The sequence below is a fragment of the Otolemur garnettii genome, unplaced genomic scaffold (assembly GCF_000181295.1).
Source record: "Otolemur garnettii isolate 467f Iridium unplaced genomic scaffold, OtoGar3 scaffold00184, whole genome shotgun sequence".
NCBI classification, from domain to species: domain Eukaryota; kingdom Metazoa; phylum Chordata; class Mammalia; order Primates; family Galagidae; genus Otolemur; species Otolemur garnettii.
This window is the reverse complement of record NW_003852579.1, coordinates 309,107-323,007: the sequence shown is the minus strand read 5'-3', so window position 1 is coordinate 323,007 and position 13,901 is coordinate 309,107. Positions and strand designations below refer to the sequence as shown.

At 57.0% G+C, this 13,901-nt stretch overlaps 1 protein-coding gene across 1 annotated transcript in view; it reads right to left on the bottom strand.

The window, feature by feature from the left end:
- The window catches only part of ADGRB2 (adhesion G protein-coupled receptor B2), a 29,684-nt gene extending 24,988 nt beyond the window's left edge, over positions 1 to 4,696 (bottom strand). The window contains exon 1 of the mRNA XM_012812000.2: positions 3,883 to 4,696. Within this exon, the coding sequence (XP_012667454.1) occupies positions 3,883 to 4,687 (805 nt within the window). The 5' untranslated portion in view covers positions 4,688 to 4,696. The remainder of the gene's footprint in view (positions 1 to 3,882) is intronic.
- Positions 4,697 to 13,901: the final 9,205 nt, after the last annotated feature.

The window sequence follows — 13,901 nt, the reverse complement described above, 5'->3', positions numbered from 1 at the left end:
GCCTGTGCCTTGCGCTCCATCTTGTGAGAGAGCACACGGAGCTCCAACAGCACAGACCTGGGTGGGAAGGACCTTCCAGGAAATGCCACTGAGTGCGCTGATCTCTCGTCCCACTTCCTCACTATCTGAGCCCCCAAAAGGCAGGGTGGGCCCCACTTCCTGCCACCAGAGCAGGCTGGCCAGAGAGAACAGCAGGCCCTGAGTACTGAGAGGAGAAAGGCCAATCTTAGGACTGGGCTGGGCAGGTCAGAGGCAGCTTCATAGAGGGGACAGGGCTTGAGCTGTGCTCAGAAGAATGAGTTCTAGACAACAAAGGACCAAAGGACAAAGGGCATTCCAGGCCATAATTGAAAGGGTAGGAGAGAATTCCAGGGAAGGCTAAAAGCAGGTGGTAGCTAGACCCAGGGTGGGGCTTGGAAGCCATGCTGGGAACTTGGGCACCACCAGGGAGTCGCTGAGGGCTGGATCAGGAAGTGACACATAGAGAACTGGGGTTCTACGGCCCCAAAGGGGGCAGTACCTTGTCCAAATCACACACCAGCAGTGGCAGAGTGGGAACTGGAACCTACGCATGCCTCCTAGGAGACCCCAGCCTCACCTGATGGCCACACCTCAAAAATGGAGCCAGGAGGCTGAGCCAGCAGCAAGTGACCGAGGGTGGGTGGTGTCCTTGTGGGAAGGCACGAGCTGCAGCAGTGCCTCCTCAGGACAAGAGGGTCAGAGGGCAGGACTGTAGGCTGGTGGCAGGTTCTCAGGAGCCAGGCTCTGCAGCTGGCACTACCTCTGCGACACGCCTTTCAGGCCCAGCCTCAGCCAGCCTCCATGCCAGTCCTCCACCAAGCTCCTTCCTGCCTTCCTGTTCTTCCTTTCCCCCCACTTAACAGATTGCGGCAGCAAGATGGCACAAATTTATGGCTCAACTCACCAAAAATAACAAGAGATCTATCAAAGGCAGTTTGCGTGAAATTAGCAGGCGCCTGTACCCTCTTGTCAAATGTGTTTGGCTCTGAGGCAACCCAGGCACTCCACCTGGTCTCTGCCCACCAGCGCCCAGGCCCATTGCTCTTCCAGCACCAACCCAAACTCATCCTGCTTGGCCTTTAGACACCTACTCAGTGGTGTCCTAGAGATGATGAACATAGCTCCCCTGCCCTAGACCCAGCAGATGGGTTGGCACGAGGATATCAGTCTTCCTGTTCACCACCATCCCACAAATCTCAATCTTAATCTGGAAGCTCTAGGTACCAGCCCATTCTTCTGCAGCCCACTGGGGAGGAGACAAGGGGCTAAGTGCTTGGCAAAGGTGCTGCTGCCACCAGGCACAGACAGTGCCACAGACCCTCAGACATACCCTGACACATGGAACAAACTGAGTCTCTCACGCCATCTCTCACAGAAAGGCTGGAAGGGAGAGAGAAGGTGGCAGAGCGGAAGAACCTCCTGCCTGCCAGGGGAGGGGAAGGGGCTGTGCCAATCTAGCTCTGGGCACCAGCATGCCATGTGAGCCCACTTATGACAGCTGATGCCACATCACCTCATGCCAGCTCCTTACAGGGGCCTTCCCTGCAGAGCAATCCCAGGAGACATGCCAAGTAGGACGAGGGACAAGAGCAGAGGTTAGGCTTGGGAAACAGCTGGGAGGCCCAGATCAGGGCTCCCTGCTCAGAGATGACACCTGGCCTTCTGCCCAGGAAAAATTTGGCATGCAATCTCCACCCATCTTCAGTCCCAGAGGCCCCTGTAGAGGCTCTGATGATGGTGCCTTTCCCCTCACCAGCCCGCTCCGACCCCCAAAGATACCCCAGCTACCAACCAACTCCTGCTTCCGGCTTCCACCAAGCCCAGCTGGCTGCTCCTGGCTCTGTGCTCCACATGGCAGCCTGCCCAGATGGTGCCCGCCCATGAGGGCAGAGCCTTGCTCCATCCACTGCAGACCACTGGGCCGATGGACCGCAGGGAAGGCCAGACAAAAAAAACATGCCCTTAGCACCATGGGGAAGACCCCCACAGAGTGACAGGCAGTGGCGGCCAGGCAGGAAGAGCCATAAACCTCCTGATATATGCCTGGCGTTCTCCGCTGATGTTCGACAAAGAAGCGAAATTCAATTTCTTCCTGCAGGCACTAAATCCCAGGCCAGCCTCCAGGGCCCATAACCTGCCCACAGCCTGGCTGTCACTCGAACGACTTCATTGACTGCTGTTAGAGGCCAAGCTAGCCTGGGAGAGAGGCCACCGCAAGGCCTCCAGGCACCTGCTATGAATGGGCATGATGGCGCCTGATATCTCACAGGGGAGGCCAAGAAGCCCCCCCACCCCAAGCAAGCACTGGGAGAGGCTACTATCATGATAACTACTCCCTCTAATCAATTCAGGGACATCTCCCCATTTTATGGACAAAGAAATTAATGCCTCCCCCTCTGCAAAAAAAAAAAAAAAAAAAAGGGATCCACTCACTATAACAGTCATAGGCAATGCCCAATTTCAAGGCTCTCACCTCCAAAGCAAGGATGGGCACAAAGCATGTACTCCTAGCAGCCCTCACAAAAGCCCCCTGCCTCCTAGGAAATATTCTCTCAGTGAAGTCCAGATGTCCCTTCCAACTTTCATCCCTGTGCTCCTCATAAGGGTAGGCTAACGCCTGTTATCCCAAAAGAGGACACTCCAGGCAAACTGTGACAAAAAAATAGCCGGGCGTTGTGACAGGCATCTATAGTCCCAGCTAACTCGGGAGGCTGAGGCAAGAGAATCAACTAAGCCCGAGAGCTGGAGGTTGCTATGAGCTGTGATGCCACAGCACCCTACCGAGGGTGACAAAGTGAGACTCTATATTTAAAGAAAAAAAAGGGCGGCACCTGTGGCTCAGTGAGTAGGGTACCAGCCCCATGTACTGAGTGTGGGGTCCAAAAGAGGAAACTGAGGCCCAGAGAGGGGAGAGGTCCCTGGTCCCTGTTAGGACCAGAGCAGGAGCAGGAGACTAGATTCCAGCCCTGTCTCCCTCTGACCTCCTCAGGTCTCCTGGCCAAACTCTGGCCTGGCACTGGTTAGCACGCACACAGGATCCACTGAGGCATTCAGGCCTTGAAGCTGCAGGAAGCAGGATTGGTGGAAGCTGGCCATGGTCAAGGGAGCTGGAGTGGGAGTGGGAGTGGGAGCAGGACACGAGAGCTCGCAGAGATTTTGCCCAGTCAGCAGGAAGATCCTAGCAGCTGGCAGCCTCCATCCCAGAAGACATGGGCCCAGAGTGGGGAGAAAGGGACACTAGAAGCTGAGCCAGCTGAACCCTGTGTGGCAGCCTGGAAGCTCAGGCCTCTTCACCCAGGCACACTATTCCTCACCTCCCTCTGCCCTGACCCTGGGGCCGCTGCCAAAAAGCACTGACCTATGAGGACACGAATGTATCCCTGCTACCGGCCTACTCCAGCTTCCAGGCAAACTTGTCAACTTGCACTGCCAGGGCCTGCCAGGATCACTCCCAGCTCTGGGCCTCGGCGTACACTACTCCCTTGGGCCGGAAGGCCCTCACCACTCCTTTGGCTCATCTCACTTCCACTTGTCCTTCAGGTCTCTGTTCCTGTATCACTTCCTTCAGGAGTCACTTCCTTCCTTCAGGGTCCTCCACTGACTGCCCAGTTAGGAGGTGCCTCCTAGGCTTATATATCATTCTGCCTTATCTGATCTGTGCCCCTCATTCATCCATCCAGACTCCTCAAGAGTGAGGTCTGACTTCAATCCATTTTGGTGACCTCAACATCTGGGCAAGGCTAAACAAAGGTGACATTAGTGAACAACTACATGAACCACCCAGAATCTTCCAGGATAGACACCAGTGGACACCATCAACCCCTAGGGACCCCACCCGACCCAGTCTCTGCTCAGACTCACCATATCTCATCTCGGTAGTGAATAGATCATTGCTGCTCCCCGAGTGCAAATCAGCCTCGGCAGGTGGGGCAGGGCCCCCAGGCACCAGCGCATTGGACAGGGTATGGGCAGCAGGAGGGCCTGGAGGCGTGGTGGTGGTGGCAGAGCCGGCCCCTGACTCACCGGGGCAGCTGCAGCCCGGCTGGGCAAAGCCACAGGCCCTGCCGGCAGTTCGGCCACACTCCTCGCTCCAGCGGCAAAGCACACCACAGGTGAACTGGCTGGAGTTGTTGTTGTTGATGAGCAAGACCTCAACAAAGCGGAAGGCCAGGGCAGCAGGTGCCAGCAGGCGTGGGGCCTCCGAGGGCTCAGCCGACAGGCACAGCTGCACGAAGTTCTTGTCGAAGTGCAGGAAGGTGAAGGGGCCTGAGCCTCCACACAGCTCCAATCCCGCTGCCGCCTCTGCCTCCTCCTCCTCCGGCCGCCCCACCTCTGATTCTGCCTGGGCCACCGCCTCCTCAGGGCTAGGCCGCAGGCAGGTAAAGTTGACCAGGTAGTGGTCCAGGGGCAGCAGGCGGGGGGCAAAGTGTGCGCACACCTGCTCCTGGCGATTGAAGCGCAGGTAGAGGGAGTACTTGGTGGGGTCAGGGTTCTCCAGGGTCCAGGAGCAGCCCGAGGCGATGGTAGGAAAGAGGTCCTGCAGTGAGAAGGCCCCGTAGAGAACTCCCGAGGCCAGGGCAGAGCAGGCACTGGGGGCAGGGTCAAAGGCGGCGGCCAGGCGCAGGGACAGAATCACAGACAGTAAGAGGGGACAGGCTGGGGTCATCCTATGTCCCTTGCCCTGTGGAGAGAGACAGTAGTCAGTGGGCTCCTGGTACAGGCAGCATGGGCTCTGAACCTCTTATGGCTAACTGTTGGTAGTGGGCCTCATGGTTAAGACCTCTTCTTTTTAAGTATCCAATGTACTCAGTACTAATATGAAGCCAGTAAGGGAACTAATACACACCCACACAAGAGAAAAATTCAATTCAATTAAAGTTGGGGAGAAGGGAGGTGGGAGGGGGAGGGAAAGGAGAAAGGAGAGAGGAGGGGCAAGAGGGTAGGAGAGAGAGGGACTGGTGTGCTTTCACCTAATGGGCACAATGTAAGGATATATGGCACACCTCCTGGGTGCTGGACACAACTACAACAGGGACTTTACCTAACAAATGCAAACACCGTCACCTAATTGTTTAGGTGACATATTAATCTGAAATTTAACAAAAAAAGACCTTGTTCTTATAAGTTACTCAGGTCCACATGTGTGATCTTGGACAAGGGACTTGACCTCTGAGCCTCAGTTTCCTTATCTGCAAAATGGAGCAATGATAGTACCTACCTTATAGGTTTCCTACAAGGGTGAAATGAGATGAGTGAGGGAAAGAGCTCAGGAGTGCCTGGAGCTTGTAAGCCCTTAAGAAACACTAGCTGTTAATGTTACTGTTACTCTACAGTTCCTTAGTCAGCCATCAACTGTAAGTGTCTTGGCCTAACTTTCAGACCCAGCCCCATCCCCACCACTCAACCTTCATTCTCCAGAACTGTTGTTCTCAGTCCCAGTGTGAGACATGTCACACATAAGCCAGTGGTAATTGTCAAAGTGGTGGGTGATGTTTGACTATGATTTGCTTTTTTATAAATCAGAGCAATTCAAGGTTATTCCTGGAACAATGTCATTCTCACTCACTTGCTTTATTGAGTGGGAGAGAAAGGGGTAGAGTTATAGCTGTGTGCCAGGGACTGCAAACAACCTAAGCCATACGCACCGGAGGACACTGCCACTGTGGATGTCATGTGTATCACTGCTTCAGATGTCCTGGCTGGAATAAGCAGGGAGGCACAGGCAAGGGGACACTAGGCTTGAGCTCTAGTCCATCCAGCTACCTGTGGGCTAGGTGACCCTGATAAGCCTCAGTTTCCTCATCTGCATAATGGGTGCAGTTATTCCCTTCTTACCTCCCTTTTCCCCTCCAACTCCATGGGGTTATCCTCCAAGGCCTGGCTCAGGGCCGGCTCCCCCCAGTAATGCCACTGGCCAATCCGGACCTCTACCCTGTGCTATTTCCCCAGGGCTTGCTCACTCATCTCATGATTTTTCAGGCTTCTATGAGTGGGGACCAAAGTTTGTTGATTTCTATCTCCCCTCAAAGTGCTGCACAACGTTGAGCTTCCTGTAGATGTGAATGTACCCCAGTTGTAGGAGGGCAACCATGACCCAAGCCCTAACCTGACAGCCATATAGAGTAGTCAGGTTAGAAAGGATAAAGGAGTGGGGGCTGTAAGTTCTCTCCTACCCAGCAGGCCAGGGCTCAGCCCCTGCACAGTCTCCACCCACCTGCCCAGAAAACAAAGCCTGGGTGTAGTCTGCCCAGTGCCTCCTGCCTCCATGTCACAGATGGCTCACAGCACTGTATGGGCCCCTAGATCCTAGCTGGTCCACATTAGAGGAGAGAAGATGTGGGCTCAGAGCAGGGAGGCAACCTACTTGAGATTACACAAAAGTGGCCAAACTGAGACCAGGAGCCAGGCCTGTGCCTCTGCTCCTTCCCTTTGCTTACTGCTTAGGCTTATTCACAGGTGTGGCTAGATTGTCCCACAATACAGCTGGGAGACAGATTTCCTCTCAGCTATTTAGGAGTCTCAACAACAGGAGGAGAGGGGATAAGATTTAGAATCCCAGGCTCGGCGCCTGTGGCTCAAATGGCAAAGGCGCCAGCCACATACACCTAAGGTGGCGGGTTTGAATCCAGCTCGGGCCCACCAAACAACAATGATGGCTGCAACCAAAAAATGGCCAAGCGTTGTGGCGGTCGCCTGTGGTCCCAGCTACTTGGGAGGCAGAGGCAGGAGACTCGCTTGAGCCCAGGAGTTGGAGGTTGCTGTGAGCTGTGATGCCTCAGCATTCTACCCAGGGGGACAGCTTGAGTCTCTGTCTCAAAAAAAAAAAAAAAAAAAAGATTTAGAATCCTAGCATCCCCATCCCTGTGCAGCTTCCATGGAGCACCTCATTGCCCCAGATCCCACATTCCACAGGCTGTACCTCGGAGCCAGGCCTAAGCCTAGTCACCATTAACTCTGAGCACTGCCCCTCCCCAACCACATAAAAGGTAGGAGATGGCAAGCTTGAGGCAGGCCCATTCACTGGGGAGGAACTGCCCCACCTCCTCCAAAGACCCTGGAGTTATTCAGCAGAAGCCCGAACAGACTGTGTTTCCCCCCCCCACCCACTCGCCCCCTCCTCAGAGTAGCAAAAGGAACCAGACCTCTGGCCTTCCCTGCCCTACATCATGTCTGTCCCAAACTGTTCAGCCTGCTGCAGCACTAGCAAAGCCAGCAGCTGATGATGAGTGACATCCAATCCCCTATCTGCCCCCAATTATTTTTAAGCAGGCAGCAAAATTCAGGCCATGACCACAGCTCCACAGAGGAGAGGTGGGGGCTCATAATAACTGCTTCCCCTCCCCCACTACAAGCAGGGCAGGGAACCTCCCCTCACTCATACACCTACACACGTGGACTTGAACATCCTTGTGCCCAGGACACACACACACAAAAGCATGCAAGTACAGACGTTCACAGGTGCTCTGCATGTGAACAGATAACATATGCACACAGACATGTGCACAGATAGGTGAAAACCACAGACACATGACCTCAAGTGCACTCAGGGGTGCACACACACATATATGGGTGTACAGTCAGACACTTGTACACATGTGTAAAGATGCACATGCACTCAAATGTTAGCACACACAGGTATTTCTGTCTCTAAGGCTCAGCACATAACAGCTAGAATTAGGCAGGGTCTGCCCAGCTGCCCCTTCCTTTGTATTTCTGAAGCTGGGGACTCAGACCCCCCCCACCCGCCCTGCCTCCTGGGCCTCTACTGCTCCCTACTGCACAGCCCCAGCCCATTATGAAGCTCCAGGACAACACCATTCAGAGCTACAGCCTGGCTGGTCCCAAATGGAGCCTTTTTAAACCTGACCCAAGCCCCCTCCTCCCCTCAACCACCATCAGACCTCTACACCAACGGAGCCTTTTTAAACCTGACCCAAGCCCCCTCCTCCCCTCAATCACCATCAGACCTCTACACCAACTGTGGGACTTCACCTGGATGTGTATGGCCCTCATTGTTCCTGCTTCAACATAAGACCTCTTAGGGGGCCCTTTTTATATCACTACCTCCTCCCCATCAAAATAAGGCAAATACCCAGTCCTAAGCCAGGTCAGAGTGAGCCATGGATCGATTTAAGACCCTCCTACATGTGTGTGGCCAGGGCCTGTCCTCCTGAGGTAACTGATCCACAGTCCTTTCCCTGAGCCACCCCACTGGAAGGAGACCTAGAAGGATCTTTGCCTTGGAAGCCGCCCGAGTGTTTACTAGCCATGATTATCCTCCCTGAGCCTCAGTTTCCCTGTCTGTGGAATGGCGATCATGATCCCTGCCCTTAGGACTGCATACCACCTTCTCATTCGGCCTCCTCACTACAAGTTCCTGGTGCAGAGGCTGTCCCACAGCCCCATCTCCCCTCCTTCTAGAACCCCACAAATGCCCCCCTTTTGCCTACTGAGGTCAATACCTCTGGGAAAGCTCTTTGAGCTGAACCATAAAAGTGGCTTTGCCACCTCCAAGCCCAGTAAGACCATGAGCCCCTCCAAGAACAAGAGCTAGAGAAGAGAGGTAAAGACTCAGTTCTGAGGAAGAACTTCCTGGGTCAGAGGAGGCTGAGGAGAGGATCAAAAGGCCTCTTCAGCAGCTCTCTGGGCTGAGAGGGTGAGGAGCTGGCTAGAGTAATCTGTCTCATCTACTCTCTTCTCTAGCTGAGAACCCCTTCATCACATACCCCGACCCCCAAGAAACCTGAGAATCCCAGTATCTGCCCAAGCACACTTGAGTCGCCTTCTTCTATGACCCATCAGTCTCCCCAGTTTCCCTTGTGCACCAGTAAAGGAATCTGAGCTTTCACAGCTGCTGGAAGGGCCAAGACACTACTGGGGAGATGCGGGGACTGTAGAGCGGCGGGGGAGGGGGTGCTTCAGGGCTAGGGCCGGGTCTCCAGGATCCCCGCGACTCTCAACCGCAGGGCCAGGAGTAAACAGGGACACTGGGTGGCGGGCAGCCGGGAGCCCACACCGTGGGCAGGGGAGGGGCGGTCAGTGGGGGAGGGGCGCGGCGACGCGCACATCCGTCGCGTTTATCCACCTGGCAGCTCCAATTCGCCAGCCCGTCACTCACCCTCCTCCTCCTGGGCGCTTGCTGCCAGGCCCAGCCCAGGCTGCCACACAGGCAGGGACCCCCACTCGGGGTCTCCGGCTCCACTGCCCCTGCACTGACCTAGGGGCAGAGTCCTCGGGGACCTCTCTGTCACAGCTCTGGCACCCGGAGAGCGCGCACCTTCCATCCTGTCTCCAGGCTGGAGCACGGGCCCGGGAGAGGGAGTAACGCCCCCCAGCCTGTGCAGCCCGCCCTCTCCGACTGTCACAGAAGGTCGCTCTCCGTCACTCTCCCGGCTCTCTGTGTCAGGGATGGGGGGCTCCGGGGACCTCCCGCACGCCATAGGAGGAAAAGGCTGGCAGACCCCGGAGGGGGGATAAGGGGCGTCCCTAGCCCCGGGGGCGGTGCCGCGCGGGCGGGAAGTGGGGGCGGTGACTCAGCCGCCCTCCGCCCACCTCCCCGGAACTTTGCAGCAGCTGGAGCCACCGTTGCTACAGGAACCGAAAGCTTTTGTTCCCCAATGACAGGGCTGCCCGTGCAGGCTCGTGGCTAGAAAGCTACCATTCCCGGGTGGGACCCTGGTCGAGCCACACACTGTCCAGAGTACTTCCAACTGTCACAGGGTTCAAGCCCTCTTCCTCTCCCTTACTTACCGTTCCCCAGGCCACTGGCGCCCAAGCCAGGTTTCCTCAAACTCCTCGGGCCTGGAGGTTAACAGCGCTGCAAAGTTCCTGGTGGTGCTGGCCTCCTGAGGGAAGGTACTGGCTCCTTTGTGCCTCAGAGTGACTGATTTCCTTTTGGGCAGCCCCTAACTGGCAGCCTGCCTTTGAGGACTCTGACATGGATTTCTTCTCTGTATTTATCTCACCTCCCCCACCCTCTACACTTGAACCAATACCCCAGAGACCTTGATCTGCCTTTCAGTGATGCCACTCTGGCTGGAGCTGATCCCAGAGACATAAAGTAGGATGCTGCATGGCACCCATCCTGGGATAGGGGTGGGGGCGAAGGTACTTCCGTCTTTATTATCCTGGGGATTGGAGTGAAGGTACTAGAATCTTTTTTTTTTTTTTTTTTTTTTTTTGCATTTCTTCTCTGGAATTAGAATGGAAAAGGGCCTAACCTTGGCCCTGAAGAAAAACAGCCCAGCACACCTATCCTTATTGAGTATTGCTAGGTGCCAGCACTCTATACTAACAATCTAATTTAATTCTCCCAACAACTATATGAGGCAGTGATCACTGACCCATTTTATAGAGGGTCAACTGAGGCTCAGAAAGATTAAGTAGCTTCCTATGTCACACAGCTTTTGAACTTAGGTCATCTGACCAAAAGCTGAGCTCCTAACCACTTTCTCAGCTTCATTACTTGGGAGCAGGAAGGGACCAGCTGGGACCTTTCAGAAATGTAGACCATGCACACATACCACAGACTAGACTTGCCTCTTTCTGAAGAGTGATAGGGGAAGAAACAGAAGAGGGAGGAGGAGGAGAGAAAGCAGAGAGGGCAAAGATCTCTCCTGTCAATCTAGGTCCAGGGAAGACCCTCCCTAACCTCCACCACCACCAGCAGACCTATTCTATGCAGAGTCTACACTGACCCTCATACCTGTAGTAGTTCAAGGGATACTCCCCAGGTGCCTGCTTGTCCCAGGGTCAAGTGGAGTTCCCTACACCCTATACCATGCCCAAGTCAGACAGAGGCCCTGTTTGCCCCCACCTCCCACCTAGTTGGGAGTGTCACGGGATAGACAGGTAGAGGCTCCCTAGCAACACTTGCTCAAGTCCAAACAAGATGTTCTGAAGCCAGGGGCCAGTCCTGCTGGTCTGTGCCTCATGGCTCAAGGGGCTCTGGCTCATAGGGCTCTGTACTTGTGAGGATGAGGCTTCTATCCCACTCCACCCCCGAGCGTATGACCTGACAACTAGGAGTGTTTGGGCACAGCTAGCACGAGGAAGCATCCAGCCTCTCCCACCAATCTCCTCTCCCCAGGGACTTTCCAGCTCCAGTCCCAAAGCCACGGCTGATGCCTCGGCTGTGTAAACCCGGGGTTGCCCGCGGGAGAAGGGGCGGCGGGTCCTGGACTGCGGGCAGGGGGCGCCAGAGGACGCCCAGGGGCCTGGCCGGCAGCTGGCGAGGCGGGCGGGCGGGCGGCTTCTCTCCGCCCGGGTGCCCCTCCCCCCCCCTCCGCGGGCAACAGACCAGTCACCGGTTCTGCACGGGCCCCGGCGGTGAGGATTTCCCGCGGCTGTGCCCTCGGACCGAGCCTACTGCGGGAGTGGCCGCCAACTCCACAGCCTACGACCCTTCCCACCCCAAGCATGCCAGCCCTGGGGCTGCGGGAGGGTGCGTCTGGTGCCCGGCTCTATGCCCGAGGATGGATGGGGGATGGACAGATAGACTTCAGCCAAAGATGGACACGGGAGTCAGGGATGCAGGTCTAGTTGAAATCTCAAATGGAGAGGAGGGGGTTCGGAGCTGACATGGGGGACACGGCCCCAATTCCAAGAGGCGCGGGGGAGGGGACTTGCAGCAAGACTGGAGAAGGAAGGCGGGACTCGGAGCAAATATGGGGGAGGAGGCACTCGGGGCAGAAATAGAGGGGAAGCATGGTCGGGGTACATGCGCGGGGGAGGGCAGTAACTATGGGCAGACATGGATGGGGACAGGAGGGACTTCGGGCAGAGATGAAGTGGAGAGGAGCAGAGTCCAGTATTCAGACTAGGAGGGGAGATGGACGTGGAGACGCTGTCAAGCTGCAGATTGGGGAGAGGGGCTCTAATCAAGGTGGGAGGCGCGCTGCCGGGATCCGGGCCGAGATAGGGAAAGCCTCAAGACAGCGATGGGTGGAAGGGGGAAATGGTTTGGTCAGGATTGGGAAGGGGTGGACTTTAGCACAGATGGGTGAGGGGGTAGGTCCCAGCTGGTGAAGGAAGGCGGAAAACAGACTCACTAGAGATGAAGGGGGCCTCGGCCCCAGGCTACCAAAAAGATGGGGGGTAGGGGTGAGCGCTGAACGAACTCAGCTCGGGCTGGGGCAAAATTCAGCAGAGATGGGCTAGGAGAGGACCCGAGTCCAGCCTGGCGCGGAAACTCAGGATCGTGCCGGCAAGGTTCGGTGCCGGGCCGTGTGGGGGTCTGAGGCCGAGCACTCACCTGGGCGCCGTCAGCAGCAGGAGCGGGGGCAGGCGCTGGCGGGGGCGGCGACGGGGCGCAAGTTTGCCATTCCTAAGGCGGCGACCGGGCCGGGCGCAGGACAGCTCGCTGCAGCCGGGCGAAGGGCCGAGGCTCCCGCTCCGCGAGGCGGCGGGTGCAGAAAAGGCGCCGCGGAGCAGCGCAGGGCGGGCGGGCGCCGGGCCGGGCGCGGGCTCCTGCCGCCACCGCCTCCTCGCCGCCCCCTGTTCCCCCGCCCCGAGCACCGCCCGCGCCGCTCACCGCCTTCTATTCGCAGGCGGCGGCCGCAGCCCCGGGCTCTAAAAGCCGGTGCCGCATCCTCCTCAGTCTCCCAGCGCCGCCGCCGCCGCTGCAGCTGCCGCTGCTGCCGAACCGGGTTCCTCCGGCCGCTCCGGCCGCTGCCCGCAGAGCGCGCCGGGCCGAGTGACGGCCGAGCCGGGACGCGGCGCCTGCGCGGGTCGGGCCCGGGAGGGGGCGCGCGCCGGGCCGGGCGCGAGGAGCCGCGGGAGAAGGGGCGGGGGGCGGGGGCGACGCGCGCCGCCTCCTGTTAAAGGGGGAACAGCGCCAGCCGAGCCAAGCGCGCCCTCCCCTCCCCACCCTGGGCCCCAGGCGCCGGCGCGGGAGAAGCCCCGGGTAAGCCCCCGCCCCGCCCGCCCGCAGGATGAGGCGATCCGTGACGCCCCTCCAGCGATACCCCAAGCCCGAGGCATCTCCAGCAGCCAGGATCTCCCGGGCCCTGGGGGCTGAGCCATTTGCCTCTCCCACCCCCATGCATTGCATATTGCATGTCCCTGTGCATGCAGGTACCACTGGTGTATGCTGAACTTTGTATATGCATACAGGTGCCCTACGTACGTATGCACTGCAATGTTGCCTAGCTCAGTGCATGCAAGCGCTACACTCATGCACAGTGTATTAACATGTACTCGGGTCCTGAATGTATGTTGCTAGTTCCTGTGCGTAGGGATACTATGTGTGTGCAAGCTTACAGGTGCCACATGTGTACTGAGTACTGTGGGTAAGGAGCCACATATGTATACTGCAGCGTGGCATGTTTGGTGCATACTGTAAACTGCAGTATTGTATGTCCCTAGGCACGGGGTTGCCACACGTGTGCAGTGCATTACATGTTTTTCTGAGTCCCTGTCTATGCCCACAAGTGCCTTTCCCTGTGCCAGGGGCGCCCCCATGTTGCATCTGTTTGTGTAGAAGCAGTAGAGATGTACAGACCCACCCCTTCCCCATCCTGGCACTGTGCCCAGGAACAGTTGGGTGGGGCCTGAGCCCACACGGTTCAGGCAGTACACGAGGAGATGCTCATGGCTTGGGAGGCCCCAGTCAGGTGGTTTGTGGCCTGGGAATGTTGCCTCCAGAAAGGTAGGCAGACTGGGGACACACCACTTCAACCAAGACAAGTAGGTTCATCTCACAGCTCTGGTTAGAGAAGAAGCCAGCAGGGGGCAGCTTTGCAATGAGGGTGGGATGGTTTCACCACCATACTTTTTGAAGGTTCTTTAGCCAGGAGAGGGCCAGACTGCAGGGGAGGGAAGTCCCCAGTATACCCAATTCCAGCTTCTCCACTGATGCCCCTTGAATCACACTAGAGATG